Here is a 20,663-nt window from a genome sequence, read left to right on the forward strand (position 1 = left end):
AAATATTTTGGTTTTCTCTGCCCTTCCTGTTGCTCATCTTCTCTTGATCTCCTGTCTCATTTTGTCTTTTGCCCTTGGATTACGCAACGGTTTCTTATTTATATATTTAAGTGATCTGGTACTTTCTCAACGAATACAAGGGATGGAGCCCGACCTCCAGTACTAGCGTTGCAGTAGAACCGTGTTGGGACACTATTTGCCGCACATTTTGCATAAATTGTCAATATAAGCATGCGTAGAAATACACAAAGGCACTCTACATATAAGCATACAGAGACACACGAAAACACATAGACATAAGTTTTATATATATATATATAAGGCATTTTTTTTATCCCTCTATGCGCATCTTATCATGACTTTAAGATCAGCTATATATTTCGCTCAAGCATAGCCACGAATGACATGCTTCCGAAGGCCATGAAGGTGCTCGTTGACAATGTAATCCCTCCATTCGATCGCTGCCACATCAAATGTGAAGTTCATTATCTCCTCTCGAGACATTTCCTTCATCAATTTTTTGTCATTGGCGATATCAAACCTGCAATTCATCAATCATATGAAAATCCACTTTTTCCATTTTAATTATTGCAGTGAAAGAAGCATGTAGTGGTTCATACATATGTGTGAGTGAGTGGATTGATTTACTTGAACACCTTACCTTCCTTTGTAACTTGTCTATGGCGCGTATGCCATCGATAACTTTTTTAACATCATGTTCGTGCCCTTCACTTCTTTTGAGCTACCATTCCTCTCAGCTGACAAATGTGAAGATATGGCTGCCAGTGTGTCGAAGAGCTTCACCCTCTCCACTCGAACCGCTTTTCCTTGTGAATCAATGAAAGGAAAGGAGTGATAGTGCTCATAACAGTGTTCAAACAGCTCATCCCATCGTAAGGGGTTTATGGAACTTGTTCCGGTGTGATAAATGTTCAGCCCTGCAACACCTGACGATCCATGCCTTGCTATTGCAGCCAAGATTGCGTTTACGACCATGTCTGCAGGCACCTAAAATGATTACATATACAACCTGAACATTAGTTTTGTGCCAAGTTGAAAGAGAGAGAGATCAGAGAGAGAGATGGGTACCAAGTCAGCAATCGTTTCTCCTCCTGCCGTGAAGAAGTTCAGTCGGCCTTTCCCGTAGTAGACCATAATCGGGTCTAGCATCCTAGAAGGCCGAGAGAATGCTTTATTTTACATACATAGCTATGGAAAACTTATGACGAGGGAGGCTTGATAAGATGATGAGTTTCGAGCATCGCAGTTGGCAGTTTCAAGTTTCAACGCCAGCGGCATGCTATAGATGATTTTTTATTTTTTTTCTTTTTTTTTGGGTGTATGGTAGGTAGATCCATTCATTATTGACGTGGGTAGAGTCAGAACACTTAAAAAGTTAACGGGGGGCGACAAGTTTCTAATTAATGATGGTGAAAATTTCATGGGCCATTTTGATTAATGATGAAAATGTCTTTATTTAACAGAAAAAGCCTTTTTCTAAAAACAAAACAAAATCATAAGAAGACTTAGAAACATTCTTTAAATAATTTTGAAAATGTCTTATTTTTTTTCTTTTGGCGTATGTATGTTGCCTCGTACACGTGCATTTTTTTTTTGTCTGCTTTTCCCGGCAGAGCTGAAGCAGCAGTCCACCACTTCAAGGATGCAGTTTTTTTTTCTATGCTTTTGGTGTATTTTCCTGATGGCTTCGGTTGAGATATTTTCACACCCTTAGTTTTGGTCCCTTTGAGTTATATCTATAGGTTGCCCCCATTTATTAATTAAAATCACAAACAGAGGCAAAAAAAAAAAAAAACTAAGTTCCCATATTGCAAAAAAGAAGCTCACCGAAATATGAGAGAGCAAGAATTTTCAACAAGCAACTCCCTCCCCAAAAGAAAGCCCCATCTTGAGATCCAAAAAGTTCATATTACTAAAAATTTTTCAAAATCTCAATGATTTCTCTCAATAATATTATTATTGATAGGACAATAATGCCTCCCCACCCTATGTAAACTCAATTACGAAAAAATTACATCAATATTAGAGGTAAACCAAGGGAGCCTCAACTTTACGTATGACTTGAAATTTAAGCACTGATTTGTAATTCTTTTAATTACTTTTTATATATGTGCCTGTGGGAGGCATTTACGGACCCGCATCATTGAACGTATATAGCGGTGTTTGTCAAACTTTAAAAGAATGCAGAATTTTAAAGTCGTATTTTACTGCCTTCCCTGAAATTCATGACTCGCATGCATGTGCTCCGAGGGATTTCTTGAGTTTTTTTTTTTTTTGATCAGTTATGCAGGAGATCCTGGTAGCTGGAGACTCCCATCAACATAAATATAGATCCAACAAATATGATTGGTGCTTTTGTTTAGGTTTGATGGCCCCCAGATTTGAAGTCCATGGATACCACAGATCTTGAAACCGCGAATCACCCAAGTGTTCATGACTTTTATAATGTAATGTGGATTCGAATGTGATATGGAATGCATGGTTGTGACATCATCCACTGTTTAACTTAGTAGAACATATTGACATACCGTCTTCGTTTGAAAAAAAATGCGTCGTTATTGGTTTCTTCTCGAATTTTGACCAATAAATTAGTAATCAGAAAGATCTCCCGTCGTCCCGCGTCTGTTATTCGTTGAACGCACTCGCCACACCGTAATGTACTCATTTTCTTCTGAAAAATCCTTCGGCTCTAGCTTTTTGTAATTAACAACCTAAACGTCATTACTCAAACGGCGAGTGATCTAACGAAATCAATTTGTTGCTCCCGGCCCTACTGGGGTTTCCGTTCTTAAAAGGTTCATTGTCATTAAAAAAGAAAAGAAAAAAGGGCAATATTTCATTTGTATTAAATGAGTAAAATTTTTTCCTTAATTTTTGTGGTATTGAATGGTATTTTAATTTTTTTATGTTAATCAAATATTTGTCAAAAATAATTCAAAGTTTCAAGCATAATCGTTCTTTAAAATTAAGTCAAATTGAAATAAGTTCTACAGCGTCAAGGAGCATCAAACAATAGCAAACACAATACCTATGTACCATATGTTCATATAGGCCTCAAAGGAAGACATGACCTTCGAGACATAAACATTGTGGTGGTACGGCGGAAGTAATTTTTCCCAAATAAACATTCAAAAAATATGTATTATAAAAGAAAAGGAAGGATACTTTTGTTAGAGTAATAGATGATAATGTTTGGCCGCTGAAACTTTGGTTTTCAGAAATCCAAGGTGTGCATGGCCGGTGATAGGGCTGGGCTAGGGAAGGGTCCCTCCTTTTTCACTAAGCTGCCGGTGTAGGCACCTAAGTAAAGAGAAAAGAGGTCATCTTTTCTTCTTTCATTTATTTCCTTTTCCTTCTTCTACTATCACACCAACACTGTTCTTCTACTATTATATTAATAATTTTTTATTTTGTTTCATTTTTTTTGTTTTGCTTTTTTTTCTTCCCCTTCTTTCTCGTGGTAGTTTCCCTTCATATACTGTTTTTTATATGCCTATATATACAGGTGCTCCCTGGGCAGTTCTAGGGCCTAAGAATTTTTTTTCCCTTCTCTCTCCGTCTAATTTTACTTTCTTCGTTCTTTTTCTTTTGTTTTTTTCCTTAGTTTTCTTTTTTTTTTTTTCTTTTCATTCTTCATCTTCTTCCTTGTTATATTTTCCCATTTCATATACTGTTGTCTCCCTGCCTTGGCTTGCCTGGTGGGCCACCGCCGAGTCCCACCTCGTACTTCTGACTACTAAAGTAATGAGTACAAAGGCCTTGTGATGGTACACAAACTATTGGATGAAAATGTCGGCGTATTTGCTACGGATGTTTACATAAGAAACATCTAGTCTTAAAGGTGAAATGAATATTCAGCTCAGTTGACGACAAAAATCGCAAGTGAATTTAGGTTAAGCAGTGAAGGCTGAAAAGAAATATAAAAAAGTTAAATCACATTGTTGACTGTATCTGCTGTCCAAGTATCCCAATTTTTTTAGCATATCATCTGTGTGGATAAGCATGGATAAGCTTGCAAAGAAAAATGTCTGTTGTTATAGCTGAAGCATAATGCAGATTATTATGCAGCTTGTGGGTGTGGTTGCATGCTCCTCCACTTGGGTTCTCATTTGATATTCTTTTCCATATAAGCTTGTTTCTTATGTTAGATTTTGATTATATTATGAAGCCTCTAATAAGGCCTGCATGTTCGCTTGGAATGATGCTCCGATCATAATGAGCGGTGATTGGATAATTTGGATTGAAAATGACTTTTTCCTCCAATTGCCTTTGTGGTTTTTTCCCTTTCTTGTTTCCAGGTTGACATTTTCGGCTTTTTACTACAGCATAAAGTTCTACATGCAGGAAATTGTGTTTTTTCGGCATGATCTACTCTACAGAATGTGTTGATCTTGCCTTATTCCTCCTACAAAGGATGAGACAGATGATCCTTTGAGCATGTAAAGTTTCCTTCTGTTGTAGTTGCAATATTCTTTCCTAAACAGAACCTCTAATGAAAGCATCTTTGTTTGATGCAGCTTGTTGTTACCATTGCTGTTGTAAGGAAAGGATATTTCACCAACGTCTACCAAAATTATAGCAAGTTGTTGAAGGCGATCTTGCCTTATCTAGATTTTCCTTATCTAACTTTCCTTCCTCGTTTTTCTTGCCCTGTTATGGATGAGTCATCCAATCTGGAAAATAGCTGTTAACATGACGTTGGGACCTTACCTTGTATCATTATAAGGCCTGTGTATTTGGTAAAAGGAATATAGTGAGTGAGAGTTTTCTTCTCTCGTGGATGTAGGCCAATGGTTGAACCACGTTAAATTTCCATCTTCTTTTCTTCTTAACATTCCAACATGGTATCAGAGCATTAGGTGTGTTCCTTCTTCTTCCTGGCTGTTACAGGCACTTCTCCATGGCCCAGATGATGGAGAAAATTGTGGTTCAAGAACACTCAAATCCGGGCAACAAAATCACCTTCGCTTTGCTAAATGGCTCAAATTACTTGGCTTGGTCCAAGTCGGCTATGTTCTACCTCAGTGGCAAATCGAAGCTGGACTATGTCAACGATGATCTTCCCAAGCCCAATGAGAACGACTCATCCTACAAGGAATGGAGATCCAATAATCATCTTGTCATGTCTTGGCTCCTCAATTCCATGGAGCCCAAGATTGCGCAGGGATTCTATTTTGCTGAAACTGCGTCTCAAGTGTGGAAGAAGGCCAAGGATCTATATGGCGAAAAAAATCAACTTGCTCACATGTTTCACCTGTCCCAAAGCATTAGGGCTGCACACGAGCCGAGTCGAGCTCGAGCTTGCCCAGCTCGAGCTCGACTCGACTCAACGAGCTCGAACTCGACTCGAACTCGAGTCGAGCTACCTAACACAAGCTCGAGCTCGACTTGATTAAATAAAGTCGAGCTCGAGCTCGACTCGATTAACTCGATTAGCTCATCTAAATAAAATATGATCATTCTTTTTAAAATATCTAGTAAATTTCATGACGTGGGATGAAATTTGTGAATCACTCAACCGAGTCAACCCTGCCAACAGTTTAGAGCTGCAAATAGACACCATTTGGTATTAGACTGTTCTCATTATTAACTATTATAGAATCATAAGCTGATGACTGAACAAAATGGAAATAGGACATAATGTATATAAACGAGTCGAGTCGAGTATAAACGAGTAGAGTTCTTAAAACTCGAACTCGACTCGTTTACTCATTCGAGTTTCATTGTAAGCTCGAACTCGACTCGTTTATAAACGAGTCGAGCTCGAGCCGAGTTTAACCGGGCGAGTTCGAGTCGAGCCCGAGCTGGCTCGACTCGTTGTGCAGCCCTACAAAGCATCCACAACACAAGAAAGGATAGTCAATCTCTTAGCAAGTGTTTCGGGGAACTACAGGGAAAATGGGACGAGCTGGACTATCTTATGGCCATGTCCCAAAGATTGAGCTCAAAAGAAAAGATTCGTGAATAGCAAAAAATATTTGAACTTCTAGCCAGTCTCGGACCCGAGTATGAATCTACAAGGAAGCATATTCTTATGTCTCCTATTCCTTTGCCCCTATCTACGATATGTTCTCTTCTCTTAAGTGGTGAATCTAGAAAACTTGTGATGAATTCTTCGTCTGGAACTAGTGAAATAGAACAAACCGAAAGGACTGCCTTCATTGCAAACAACTTCAGTACTCAAGATGTTAAGGGTAGAACCAGACCCAAACGATTCTGCACTTACTGCAAAAAGGATGGTCACACTCGTGACCGTTGCTGGGATATTTATGGGAGACCTAATGACAGAAAGAGGGTTGACAAACCTAAGGATGCTACACCAAGTGCCAAAGTCGCCACAACAAATGAAAAATCAGACACTCTGGATCTTCCTATAATTCTAGGAAAAATCAATGAACTGCTTCAAAGTGTCAAAGGAACTCAATTTGTTGTTGCTGCCTCAGCCCAGTTAAACTCTGCAGCAGAAAACAAAGGTATGCTCATCCCTAACCGGTGGATTGTCGATTCAGGGGCCAGCGAACATATGATCATGAATAGCTCTATTTTACGTGATATTACTCCTCCACGAAAATACACTACTGTTACTATAGCCAATGGGTCGCACATAAATGTTGAAAGTATTAGAAATTTACGGTTCTTTGATTCCTCTGACACTTCCAAGGTCCTATACATGCCTGATCTGTCCTCTAATCTACTAACTGTCTCCAAAATCACTAGAGACCTGAATTGTGAGGTTATTTTTTCACCTTCTAATGTGATACTTCAGGACATAGTGACAAAGAAGAAGATTGGTGAAGGTCACATGGACCGTGGCCTCTACATTTTAGAAGACAAAATGCAAGCTCTCTCGGCAATGGTGCAAGACGATGGCTCAATGTGGCACCAATGCCTCGGACATATTTCGAGTAGACCTTTAAAAATTTTATTTCCTAGTATGCAATTTGATTCCGACCTTTGTGAGAATGCAAAGAGGCAAAAATGACAAGATGACCTTTTTCTCACTCTGAAAGCAAGTCTAGTGTTCCTTTTGAGTTAATTCACTCTGATGTGTCGGGCCCTGTGCCTATGGATTCTTATTCCAATTTCAAACATTATGTGTTATTCATTGATGACTTTTCCCTTTTCACTTGGATTTATTTATTAAAGTCCAAAGATGATGTGTTTTCCAAGTTCAAGGAATTATACAAGTTGATTGAAGTCCAGTATGGAGCACATGTTAAAATTTTTCGGTCTGACAATGAGACAGAATTTAAAAATCACCAGTTTGATATCTTTGAGAAGGAACATGGTATTATTCATCAGTATTCATGTGTTAGAACGCTCCAGCAAAATGGTGTCTCCGAACGAAAAAATAGACGAATTCAAGAGGTAACAAGATCTCTCTTGTTTCAAATGAATATGCCCAAGTGTTTTTGGAGTGATGTTGTACTTACGGCGTGTTATATTATAAATCGCTCTCCCTCAAAGGGGCTACATGGTAAGGCACCTCTTGAAGTGTTAGTGCAAAGAAAATTAAACATCTCTCACATGCGTGTTTTTGGGTGCACAATATACGTAAAAAATTCAGAGGGCGACAAATTAAGTCCTAGAGCTACTAAATGTGTTTTCCTAGGTTACTCATCCTCAAAAAAGGTGTACAAGTGCTATGATGTTAAGAATAGTCGTCTGTTCATTTCTCGTGATGTGGTGTTTCATGAAAAAACTCCCTTCTTTCACCCTATTGATTATGTTGGGCGGGGGAGGAAGCTTCACACAACCTTGTTCAACCTTGTATAGACGACTACAAGGAATTTGATGTTGTGATTTCTACTCATCATTCAGCTGATCAGTCAACATATGCATGCTCCAAAACCGGGACACGTTAAAATGGTGGATCAAATTTTGAGATATCTAAAGAAAACTGCCGGTCAGGAACTGTGGTATAAAATAAATGGAAACATTGACATCAAGGGCTATTTTGACGCAGATTGGGCAGGAGGAGTGGATAGAAAATCTATAACAGGCTATTGTGTATTTCTTAGAGGCAATTTAGTTTCATGGAAAAGTAAGAAACAAAACATTGTTTCAAGGTCAAGCGTAGAAGCTGAATACATATCTATGGCTACTGCTGCTAGCAAACTCATTTGGGTAAAGAATTTCATTCAAGAACTTGGCTTCAAGGTTGATTATCCTATTCCTATGTTTTGTGACAATCTGGCTGCCATTCACATTGCTGCAAATTCGGTATTTCATGAACGAACAAAGCATTTGGAAATTGACTGCCATTATGTAAGGGAAAAAGTGCAAAAGAAAGATATATGTACCCCCTATAGCAAGAGTTGCAATCAATTGGCTGATGGTCTTACCAAGGGACTCACGATCAAGCATTTTAATGAAATCAAAGTCAAGTGGGGCTGCTGGAATCTTTATGCCACACTTGAGGGGGAGTGTTGAAAGGAAATGATATTTCACCAACGTCTACCAAAATTATAGGAAGTTGTTGAAGGCGATCTTGCCTTATCAAGATTTTCCTTATCTAACTTTCCTTCCTCGTTTTTCTTGCTCTGTTGTTTTTCTTGCTCTGTTATGGATGAGTCATCCAATCTGGAAAATAGCTGTTAACGTGTTTATCTTTACACGTTGGGACCTTACCTTGTATCATTATAAGGCCTATGTATTTGGTAAAAGGAATATAGTGAGTGAGAGTTTTCTTCTCTCCTGGATGTAGGCCAGTGGCCGGACCACGTTAAATTTCCATCTTCTTTTCTTCTTAACATTCCAACAATTGCTCATCAAAGTCATCTCTGCCCTTTGCCACTGACTGTACAACCAATAATTTGGAACTATGACCACTGTATCCGATTGTACCCTACACCGCATACGGCAATATTGTAACATTGTGCTTTCACAGTTTAACTTGATTCTTTTGTGTTTTTCTTTATCTTATTGCCTCTTTATCTTGTTTGTCGCCAATGCAGATAGTATTAGGTGATCGGAGTGACCAGAAGATGTTCAAGTATATGGGCACTACTTGCCTCAACCCAGGATCGTTTTCTAATGACAGTACATTTGTTCCCTATCGGCCTTGCACTTAGGAAGTTGAGCTCTCGTCCTTATAGCGTCACTCCTTAGTTTCTATGATCATGACGGCAAGATGTGTAAGTGTTGGATCCAGCCGACCTGATACCCAGTGCCTGCATTATGGGCGTCTGCAGAGAACTCAAGAGGGGCGGTGCCCACGCCTTGTGGGTGGTCGAATCAGACGTGAAGAAAGAAAAAAGCCAATTGCTTCCACACTAGTTCCAGTTCATCTGTCAAAGGTTGTTTATCATTATGCGCTTGAAGGAAATTTTCTTGTGCTCAGAGTGTTTGTTCTTTTCATTTCATAACAAGAAGCAGCAAAGCTGTTGATCCCATGAAGCCCAACATTTAGCAAGCATTACAATCGTATACGACCGACACATGTAAGAGTAAAGATGCAATTTATTTGCACGCACAACATAGGCTTCTAAGATATATATATATATATATATATCTATATATATATATATATATATATATGGACTGTGAAATATTTTGCTCATGAAGCATCGGCATTGATGACATGCTTCCGTAGACCAGGAATGTGCACGTTGACAATGTAATCCCTCCAGTCTGTTGCTGTCACATCAAATGTGAAGTTGCTTCTCTCCACTCGCGACATTCTATTCATCAATTTTTTTTGCATTTGCGGTATCAAACATGAAATTCATCATGTCAGGGCTACCCATTCCTTTTTTAATTATTATAAAAGACAAGAATGTGGTGCATTATATGTACGTGTGTTTGTGTGGACTTGTTAACTTAAGCACCTTCACTTCTAATGTCAACTTGAAAGACCTTACCTTCCTTTATAACTAGTGTATGGCGCATATGTTACCGATAGCTTCCTTAAGATGTGCATGTTTTTTGCCTTTTTCAATCTGCCGTTTTCCCCAGTCGACAAATATGAAGATATATCTGCCAGCGTGTCAAAGAGCTTCATCCTTTCTATATGAACAAATTTTCCTTGTGAATCAATCAAAGGAAAGGAAAGATAGTGCTCATAACAGTGATTAAAGAGCTCATCAAATCGCAGGGGGTTTATGGAACTTGTCCCAATGTGATAAATATCCAGGCCGGCAACGCGTGACGATCCATGCCTTACCATTGCGGCCAAGATTGCGTTTACAACCATGTCCGCGGGCACCTAAAATGATCAAACATCCTCAACATGAGCTTATTGGGGAGGGAGGGATGGAGTGAGAGAAAAAGGGAGAGATGGCTACCAAGTCAACAGTAGCCTTTCCTTCCGCTGTGAAGAGGTTAAGTTGGCCTTTCCCGTAGTAGACAATGAGTGGGACTGCCAGTCTAGAGAGCGAGCGGATACGATGTTTTACTCAGTTTCCTTTCAAGTCAGAACATCAGGAAATTAAGTTAAGAGGGGCTGACCTGAGTCCTTGAATCCACCCCGGGAATGGGTCTTGGATTGTGCTTCCAATGATGGTAGGCCGAACAATGACTGTTGGGAGGTCGCTTGAGATGGTACCGATCACCATCTCACCCATCGCTTTTGTGAAAGAATAAACATTTGGCCAACCGTGGATCTTTGCCCTGGTCCACAGCCAACAACCACCATTAGCACAAACCCTGCCCTCCATTGAGCCCTCAGCATTAAGAAACACATAATAGTAAAATGGGAAGACAATATGTTAATAGGTTAAAAAAATATAATCGTCATCACGTGCTCAGAAAGCTGCAAAAAGTGTGAAGTAGTCTCATAGGCTAAGTAAAGAGAGGGTATGGGAGAGAAGGGAATTAGTCAGCAAGAAAGATAAACGCTTGTTATAATGTTGAATATATTACATTCTTGAGGTAGATTCATGAGACAATAATATTGTGTTATTGTTGCCAAACAGTCCCTTAAAACCTGGTTGTTGCCTTGTTGTTGCTCCCACTACTAGCCTTCCTTCGAAGATAGTAGGAAGAGGGAGTGAAAATTAAGGATCAGCTGGCAAGGGGTAGATAATTCAGCAAGATTGTTACAAACTATTTGGAAGTTTCTATTTTGAGATAGACTTTTGCTTATGATTTCAGGGGAGAACACCTTCAGTAATGTTTAGTGATTCTCACCTTTGATCAAAGCTGCCTAGTTATAAGAGATACCAGTGGAATTTTGTGAATTGAGAAGCAAAAAAAAAAAAAAAAAAGAAGAAATGGGGGTAACAACTTTAGAGAAATTTACATAGGCGGCCTCTTATTCAAAAATTTTCTAAACAGTATGAAATTCCCCAATAAATTAGAAATCATAGGCATGCATGCAAGGTAAACCGGAGAAAAGCGTTTTGCCGGTTGACTGGCTCTACTGCAACTTAGTTAATATTCCGAGTGTTTGTAGAAAAACAAACTATGACAAAAAACATGACGGTTTTGGATACCTTTCGAGACCCAACTCTTTCATTCTTGGAGTTAGAGATGCCGTGTTTTCCACCCGTCCTTCCAGAGTGTCGTTTATTATCTTGGTTTCGCCACCAATATCCAAGATGGGTGGGATTTCCTGAGAATGTGTTGCCATGGCTTCCTCTCACGCAATGCTATCTCCGGATAAAAATGGCTTTTCCTTTATCAGCTCAGTTCTCAGTCCATTCACAAAAGCTACAATTCGGAAAAGAAAGAAACAAGAAGACAAAGAATTATGTCCATTGACACCCTTGGCTAAAGAAAGGGTACAACAACCCATCAGTACTACCTGTGGAGACGTGCAAGAAGACCTGAAGTTTCCTGCATCCTCTTGCAAGCTTTACCAGCCTCGACCCCCCATTGGTGTTTGTATTCAGAGCAACATCGTACCTGTCTTGTGCTCAATTTAAAGTTTGATAGAATGGAGAAAATTTGAAGAGGAGATAGGCAAGAAATCCACATGCAGATTCTACGAAGTACTAACCTTTCGTCGAACTTGGTGTTCGCAGCGCAACTTACAATTACGTCGACATTGTCTGCAAGATACTTCTGCACTTTTTCCTCCATTCCCAAAGAGTCCTCTTGAAGATGTCCAATTACTGGGACCAGCTTGCTTAGCATAAAAGGTGCGTAAGAACTCCCGTGTACACCCTTCAAACGCTTGAAGAGTTCGGAGTTGATTATCTTGTTAAAGAACAAAAGTTCTCATCAATTTTTTTGAGAATGGAAATGCAAGGATCATGGTGATTTTTTCTGTCATTATATGCTGCCGGTCGCAAGTATGAAGATCGAAATGGCGGTGGCAGAAATTTTAGTTCGTGCCATATGTATGGCAATAAGTATTAAAAATATTTTACATATTATTGTTTTCTTGTATAGATGCGTCATTCTAACATGTGAACCCGATCTTAGAAGTCCGTAAATAGTTTCTTTTAAATTTTAAAGCGACAAGCTAAGGACTTTATGCATGCTACAGAAAGTATTTTTTTAACATTTTAAAAGTAAAGCAGATCATATTGTATAAAGTAAGTACGAATTTTTTATTATGATTATATTAAAATTATACTCTTGGCAAAGGTAAAATAGTAAGGTAACTAAGTGATTTTTTGATAAAAATTGTGCATATGGCCAAAATTAAATTTTAAAAAAAATGTGGAGAGAGCCACGAAGGACATGAAAATGCCTGACCAAGAAAAGGAAAAGGAGCCCAACCAAAGTGAATGAATAGAATAAATCAAAAGTACCTTTTAGCAATAGAAAAAGGGAGCCCTTGGCATATTAAACTATCCAGGACAAATTATAACAATACACAAAACATTTTTCCGAAACAATGTTGAAGCTTTCTAAGGAATCAGGATAAAGAGAAAAGAACAGAAACATGAAAACATGAAGGGGTGGTTCCAAACATTACGGGGGCTGTCTGTCTCTTACTAAATGGAGTGTTTCGTGTTAAGCTGTAAATCTGAGGGAGGGTAAGTGCCCACATGTAAACAAACAAAAAATAAACATACTTCGTGTCTTAATCTTTTGTTCACAGCCTCTTGGTTTGGCCCTTGAATGAGAAGGAAAAGCTTGCCCACGTCAGGCTGACTCCGGAGGATCTTCTCTATGAGCACTGCATGATATCAAGCAAATATTAATTCTTAATCACAAGAGCTAAAACAACCGTAGGAACAAGTTAATGATTGTGAAAGTTATACGTTTTCCAACAAAGCCGGTTGTTCCTGTGATAAGCATGTTCTTATCTCGGAGGAACTCCTCGATCCCTAGACCACATTCGTCCTCTTCGTCTTCTTCAGCCACCTCCCTATCCTTCGGCGTCGTCAATATTCCTGCCCTTGTGACGACCAAATCTCTTTTCGATTGAGATGTGCACTTTCGGTCCACCATTCTCACGAGCGGAGCTGGTTGCGTGATTTTGAGCGGCAAAGAATTGAAGGTGCATGAAGCCGGCTGTGGTGTGGATGAACGGAGATGATGGGAAGGGCTGATAAAGCTGACGGACTAATTCACGGGCACTTGCATAGCTGCTAGACGTGTATCATTCAATGTGGGAGAAGAGATGAAAGAAAGGTGGCTTAAGCTAGACATGATATGGTGATGAGGAAGGAAGAATATCTCGAGATTGATCTTTGCGGGAGGCTTGATAAGCTGAAGAGTTTCGAGCATTGCACTTGTTCTTATAGCAGTTCCAACGCCAGCGGCATGCTATAGGATGGATGATTTTCTATTTTTCTTTTGGGTGTATGGTAGGTAGATTCATTCATTATTGCCACCAATAGTATATTTTTCTGCAGCTCTCATAAGAGGATCATGTTCTTTTATCTTTTTAAGTACAAAAAAAAGCGAGGATGATAATGAGAAGAGCATAACGCACAAATTGAAATCAAAAGGGGAACTTTGCGATGGTGAAGTCAGAACGCCTAAAAAATTAACGGCGAATTAAAGATGCTGGTTATGTACCTCCTAGTGGTGCACCCCACTACTAAAATTTCATGCGCCATTTTGGTTACTAAGGAAGCAAGAAAATGATAAATGCAACCCGATTACCAAACAGGACATATGATCTCACTCCTAATTTGGCCACCTTAAACCGTGTGCTCACTGTAGGAGTCGGGAAAATGGTCTTCCTGTTTACCTTGAGACGTATTCGTTACCCTAGTTTTCGGCCCCTTGAGATATTTCTATAGGTCTCTTCCATTTATTAATTAAACAATAAAAAAAAAAAGTCATAAACAGAGGCTTAGCTCGCACAGGAAAAAAAAATCCACATGATGAAAACCCTAGCAACCACGTAGTACCCTATTCAACGTGCCGAGTTTATTGTAAATTAGGAATGGTAATGTATCGGATACGAATGGGATATATTCTTAAATATATCCATTTTTTTGAAATATTTACATTTGGATTTGAATTCGGATTCATATATGAATAAAGAAAAGTTATAATCCAAAACCCTATTTCCCAAGCCGATCTATTCATAGCCAAATTCAAAACTGAATCAGAATTTTGAACTAAATTTAGCTAGTTACACTAAACGAGTTTTGTCAGAACTGTCATACTAAACGAGTTTCCGTCAGATGTGAAGAAGTTCGTTGGCCTTTCTTGTAGTAGACAATGATCGGGCTTGCCATCCTAGATGTTTCTGCTTTACATTCAAATAAGTGTTGGGTCTTATGAAAAGCGGCAAACTTGAGTCCTTTAATCCACTCTAGAAAGGGGTCTTGGATTGTGCTCTCAATACAATTACTTTCCATTGGGCTCTCACCACTGGTTTTGTGAAAGAACACAACATTTTGTCAAGATGAAGGTGATAGGGGTCTCTGAAATGGATTCTCCAATCACTGAAAGTGGTCAAATGGGTAAACATGAAAAGATGAAAACAAGAAGTGAAAGTTGCCAATCTCCCTTGCTAGGTTTTAGGATTGCTTTGGTTCGTGGGTATGCACTTCAACTCCAGTGTTTTGCGTGCTACCATTTATAGTTCAAACGAGCATATATAATATTCAACTTGAGTGTTATACATGTCACCGACATCTATAGGGATCAAATTGATGAGACATTAAAGAAAGCGACACAACAGGCGAATCTGGTTATATGCATCACATTGGTGCATGAATTTTAGTGCACCAACATGATTAATGACTAAAATACCCTTAGTTCACCCTTGAAAAAAACTTTTTATTAAAATGAAAATGAAAGAAAGTAAAATGACTATAGAGGATATTTCTTTTTTAACAAATTACCAAAATATCTTTTCCTTTTACTTTGTACAAAGCGCACGGCGCATGCAACTTTCTCTCCTCAACAGGTAGCGGGACAGGAGAGAAAAGGGAGGGAAGGAGAATAAAGGGGTTAAATATCAACCAAGCTGATCCTCGGCATTGGCAAATTTTTATCTTGCGGTTACCATTTCCTTGTCACCAAATTTTCACTTTCAAGATTAGCTTTGGCTTATAAATTTTTTTAAGAAAAAAAAACGCCTTTCTATGATTTTCTGATCGAATTGAGGCCGATGGAGACGAACGCCACATTCTCCGAATAATTAACGGACCTTCCATCAAACCTTGTGTTTGCAGCGCGGCTTACAATCACCGTGATCACGTCAACTTTTTAATCCACTAACAATGAGCCGTCAACGACAAGTCCAACTACTTGACAACCTTGCTTAGCATAAAAGCATTTTTGGAACTCCCGTCCATTCGTATCAGACCCTTGATTCTTGAATAGTTCTCCGTCGATTTTTTGGGTGAGCGGGAGGTGAACCCCCACCGCCCAAGCAAGACCCGAAGGTCCCCCCATTTTCCATGTCTTCGGGGTTCTAGGCTGCGTCGGTGTTAGCAATAGCAGCGGTGCACCCTTCAGCTTGGATGTCGCGCCCTACCGCCTTAAGACACAGGAACATAGTGCCCACGAAAATCGAATTAGGAACTTGCCTTAATACATGCCCCTAGCTCGACCAGCTACGCTATGCCCCTTGAGGCGAAGAGTTCTGCGTCGATTATCTAGTTAAAGAACAAAAGGTTCCATCAATTTCTCTCAATGGAAATGCAAGAAAGTTGTCACAATTTGGGTTATCCTGTGCTGCTGGCAAATATTTTGGTTTTCTCTGCCCTTCCTGCTGCTCATCTTGTCTCGATCTCATGTCTCATTTTGTCTTTGCCCTTGGATTGCGCAGCGGTCTCCTGGTACTCTCTCAACGAATGCAAGGGATGGAGCCCGACCTCCAGTACTAGGGTTGCTGTGGAACCGTGTTGGGTCTCTATTTACCGCACAATTTTGCATAAAATGTCAATCATTGTTTACAGAAAACACATTTGAAAAAAAAAAAGAACACATATAATACTCAAAAATAAGTCAACTGTATAAAATGGTAATTAGATGCATCTTTTTTAAAAAAAAGTTAAAAAATTAAAAAAATGTGAAAATAACGCGTATAATACGTGTTTTGGCGCTTTTTGTATTTTCTTATTAATTTTTTTTATAGTTTTAGGATTTATTAAATTTTTTAAAATTTTGTTAGATTTTCACGAAATATATAAATTTCTCACTGTACAATACTCAAACACAATATATATAACAAAGATGCATAAAATTACACAAAGGCACTCTACATATAAGCAATCAGAGACATATGAAAACAAATAGACATAATGTATATATATATATATAAGGCATTTTTTTTATCCCTCTATGCCCATCTTTTGATGACTTTAAGATCAGCTATATATTTCGCTCAAGCATAGCCACGAATGACATGCTTCCGAAGGCCATGAAGGTGCTCGTTGACAATGTAATCCCTCCATTCGATCGCTGCCACATCAAATGTGAAGTTCATTATCTCCTCTCGAGACATTTCCTTCATCAATTTTTTGTCATTGGCGATATCAAACCTGCAATTCATCAATCATATGAAAATCCACTTTTTCCATTTTAATTATTGCAGTGAAAGAAGCATGTAGTGGTTCATACATATGTGTGAGTGAGTGGATTGATTTACTTGAACACCTTACCTTCCTTTGTAACTTGTCTATGGCGCGTATGCCATCGATAACTTTTTTAACATCATGTTCGTGCCCTTCACTTCTTTTGAGCTACCATTCCTCTCAGCTGACAAATGTGAAGATATGGCTGCCAGTGTGTCGAAGAGCTTCACCCTCTCCACTCGAACCGCTTTTCCTTGTGAATCAATGAAAGGAAAGGAGTGATAGTGCTCATAACAGTGTTCAAACAGCTCATCCCATCGTAAGGGGTTTATGGAACTTGTTCCGGTGTGATAAATGTTCAGCCCTGCAACACCTGACGATCCATGCCTTGCTATTGCAGCCAAGATTGCGTTTACGACCATGTCTGCAGGCACCTAAAATGATTACATATACAACCTGAACATTAGTTTTGTGCCAAGTTGAAAGAGAGAGAGATCAGAGAGAGAGATGGGTACCAAGTCAGCAATCGTTTCTCCTCCTGCCGTGAAGAAGTTCAGTCGGCCTTTCCCGTAGTAGACCATAATCGGGTCTAGCATCCTAGAAGGCCGAGAGAATGCTTTATTTTACATACATAGCTATGGAAATATTTCCATAAGTGGAGGAGACATCTTATCTTACCTGAGTCCTTGAATCCACCCTGGGAATGGGTCTTGGATTGTGCTTCCAACAATGCTGGGCCGAACAATTATTGTTGGGATGTCGTTGGACATGGTTCCGATCACCATCTCTCCCATTGCTTTTGTGAAGGAATAAACATTATCCCAACCATGGACATTTGCCCTGCTCCATCCACCAAACCCTTGATGCTTAGAAACCGAGTGGGAGAGGGGAGAGAAAGAGAGGGACAGGCATGCATGACCGTTTTCGTTACCTTTTGAGGCCCAAATCTTTCATTCTTGGAGTTGCCATGCTTTCTTCTAACCCTTTCAGAGTGTCGTCTATCATCTTGACTTCTTCTCGAATATCCAAGATGGGTGGAGTTTCTTCAGATTGTGTTGCCATGGCTTCCTCCCGTGCTAAGCTATCCCCAAATATGAACGGCCTTTCCTTTATCAGTCCAATTCTCGCTCCATGTACATAAGCTGGAATGTGAATAAGAATTAGAATTAAGTCTGAGAGGAAAATATTTGGTTCCCCAATATGCACACACCCTGTTGCTGCCGAAGTTGGAGGGCATGTATTCTGTGAAAATAATTGAAATGGTATTGCTGTAGATTGTGTTCAACCCATTTACACCCTCGCTATATAGCTACGCAGAATGTTCAATAACAGATCAGAGTTGTAGTACAACCTGTGGAGACATGCAGGAAGACCTGAAGTTTCCTGCATCTTCTTGCGAGCTTTACAAGCCTGGACATGCCATTTGTGTTTGTACTCATAGCAACATCATACCTGTGTGTTCAGTTAAAGTTTTAGATGAAACAGAGAAAAAATTGAGGAGCAGATAGATATTCATGAACGCCACACGTATTCTGCAAAGTACTGACCTTTCATCAAACCTTGTGTTTGCAGCGCAACTTATAATTAGGTGAACTTGGTCTTCAATAACCTTTTCGATCTTTTCCTCCATTCCCAATGAGTCCTCTTCGAGATGTCCAGCTACCGGGATCAGCTTGCTCAGCATAAAAGCTTCGTAAGAACTCCCGTGGATTCGCTTCAAACACTTGAAGAGTTTAGCATTGATTATCTAGTTAAAGAACGAAAGGTTCCATCAGTTTCCGTGAATGCATATGCCAGATCCTCACGATGTGGTCAACTAATGCTGCTGGCAAAGAGAATGAAGACAGAGATGACGGTGGCAGAAATTTTATATATAGATCTAACGGGCACAAGCGACTAGTTCAGTTGGAGCAAATTAATACCATCATCAAGCCAACAAATATAATGGCTGTGTCTCTCTAAACTGAGTAATATTCGGCATTAAGCTGTAAATGCGAAGGTGGGAACGTGAGCATGCAGACAAAAAAGAACATACTTCCTTTTTTAGTCTTTCAATCACAGCCTCGTGGTTTGGACCTTGAATTAGAAGAAAAAGCTTGCCAACGTCAGGCTGACTCCGGAGTATCTTCTCTATAAGCACTGCATCACATCCAGTTGCTAATTATTTCTTAATGGCAAGGTGCACGTAGAGCAAGTTCTGTAGAAAAGCTAATGATAACCAAGTTCTTGAATGCGAGAGTTATACGTTTTCCAAGAAATCCGGTCGTCCCTGTGATAAGCATGTTCTTATTTCTGAGGAAGGACACAATTCCAAGACCACAGCCATCCGCTTCTTCAGCCAAAGCGCTCTCGTTCTGCGTCAAAGGTGCAGCCCTCGTCGCCACCGAAGCTCTTTTCGATCCCGACGGCCACTTTCCGGCATCAACCATGCTCACCGTGGAAGTCGGTTCTGAGCTTTTGACTGGGAAGAAAGATTTGGACATGGCGCATGAAGGCAGCTGGTGTGGTGTAGTGGACGATGGGAGAGGGAGAATGACGACGGAAGGCCTTTGCTTAGTTGTTAGGCAAGCATTCGTTGGGAGAGAAGACATGAAAGGAAGATGGCCTAAGCTGAACATGATGATGAGGAAGATCACGAAGCAAATTGCAGAAGAAAGATTTACAGCGAGAATCTGTGAGGGAGCCTTGATTGGATGAAGGGTTTTGAGGTCTTTGTTGTTTTATATAACTTTCTGAGTTTTTTTTTTTTTCTTTTTTGTTCTTCAGCAACTTTAATTTTTGGTCTCCCTTCAAACTCCACGAAGGCTTTCTAATATCAACGGTTGACAACTCACCACGTGTCCTTTCTTGGAATCTTTGCAGCGGAAGGACGTCTGCCGTAGGCTCTATGCTTCACGTGCCCTTTGGTGTTAAATTTGCTCCACGTCATTTTACCGTGGTAACTTATTAAATTTTAATTTTGTTCAATGAAATCTTTTCATTTAGAAATCAGTTTCTTTACAATTTATTCTCGTAATCGGTTTTCAGGTTTCTGTTGTGTTATATAACATTCAGAGTTAAAGAAAAAAGTATGTATCGTATCCCCACGTCCAATCAGGCACATCTAGCTCAAGGATGATGTATCAAAACTTGGATTGAAAATCAATCCATTGTCATAAAAAACGAGTCGACCCTAAACCGAATCAGATCATCTCTGGCCCTTCTTAATTCCAACTACTGATTAACAAGTTTCTTTATTGCGGAAATTAACGCACGATGGATGAACGGCACTCAAGATTGAAAACGGCACACGTTCATTCAATGCAGAAATTCAAATTCTACTTATTTTTGACTGGTCGGTGTATGTTTTATCAGATACCAGTTATTTTCTCGAGTCGGTGGTTTAAGTGGGATCGATTCAATCAGAAAGTCCACATGTCAATTACTTATGTTATTTAATGTCAACAATAATTGTAACGAATATTGTTTTTTTTTTTTTTTTGGGAAAAATAATTAATTTTCGTGACGTGTTGAGTTGCTAGTAAATATTTTAATAAAACAATCTAAAGCTAAATCTTCGTTCCGTTTGTATTCACTTGAATCTTAAACAGAAGAAGTGAAAAGAAAACTTAAGGAGACGGAAAGTTAAAGAGTCTCCCACTGGTTTATTAGGCGCTTTTATGAAGCGTCCTTGTTCCCCAAAACTATGTGCTTGAGAGACAAACCTCCACATGTAATGTTAGCAGAAGAGGAAGAAGCTGATGTATTATTAAATGATGA

At 39.4% G+C, this 20,663-nt stretch overlaps 1 protein-coding gene across 1 annotated transcript; it reads right to left on the reverse strand.

The window, feature by feature from the left end:
• Positions 1 to 378: 378 nt before the first annotated feature.
• LOC116259579 (uncharacterized) lies at positions 379 to 19,575 on the reverse strand. Its single transcript, XM_050079360.1, has 18 exons — positions 19,150 to 19,575; positions 18,940 to 19,043; positions 18,452 to 18,651; positions 18,256 to 18,356; positions 17,836 to 18,046; positions 17,583 to 17,744; positions 17,420 to 17,501; positions 17,012 to 17,338; positions 13,179 to 13,431; positions 12,990 to 13,093; positions 11,963 to 12,162; positions 11,768 to 11,868; positions 11,669 to 11,673; positions 11,457 to 11,575; positions 10,471 to 10,632; positions 1,090 to 1,171; positions 662 to 1,008; positions 379 to 541 (listed from the first exon to the last, which is right to left on the reverse strand). The coding sequence occupies exons 1-17, from the start codon at positions 19,520 to 19,522 to the stop codon at positions 679 to 681; spliced, it is 2,916 nt and encodes a 971-aa protein (XP_049935317.1). The 5' UTR covers positions 19,523 to 19,575; the 3' UTR covers positions 379 to 541; positions 662 to 678.
• Positions 19,576 to 20,663: the final 1,088 nt, after the last annotated feature.

Source organism: Nymphaea colorata, chromosome 8, assembly GCF_008831285.2.
Source record: "Nymphaea colorata isolate Beijing-Zhang1983 chromosome 8, ASM883128v2, whole genome shotgun sequence".
NCBI lineage: Eukaryota > Viridiplantae > Streptophyta > Magnoliopsida > Nymphaeales > Nymphaeaceae > Nymphaea > Nymphaea colorata.

What these genes read in the sequence shown, in the direction of transcription:
- LOC116259579 (XM_050079360.1), bottom strand. Translation starts at nt 19,522, where the DNA reads ATGTTCAGCTTAGGCCATCTTCCTTTCATGTCTTCTCTCCCAACGAAT. An exon ending in GAGAAACGATTGCTGACTTG is followed by an intron (nt 17,339 to 17,419) that starts GTACCCATCTCT and finishes TAATCATTTTAG; the next exon opens with GTGCCTGCAGACATGGTCGT. An exon ending in AACACCAAGTTCGACGAAAG is followed by an intron (nt 11,869 to 11,962) that starts GTTAGTACTTCG and finishes AGCACAAGACAG; the next exon opens with GTACGATGTTGCTCTGAATA.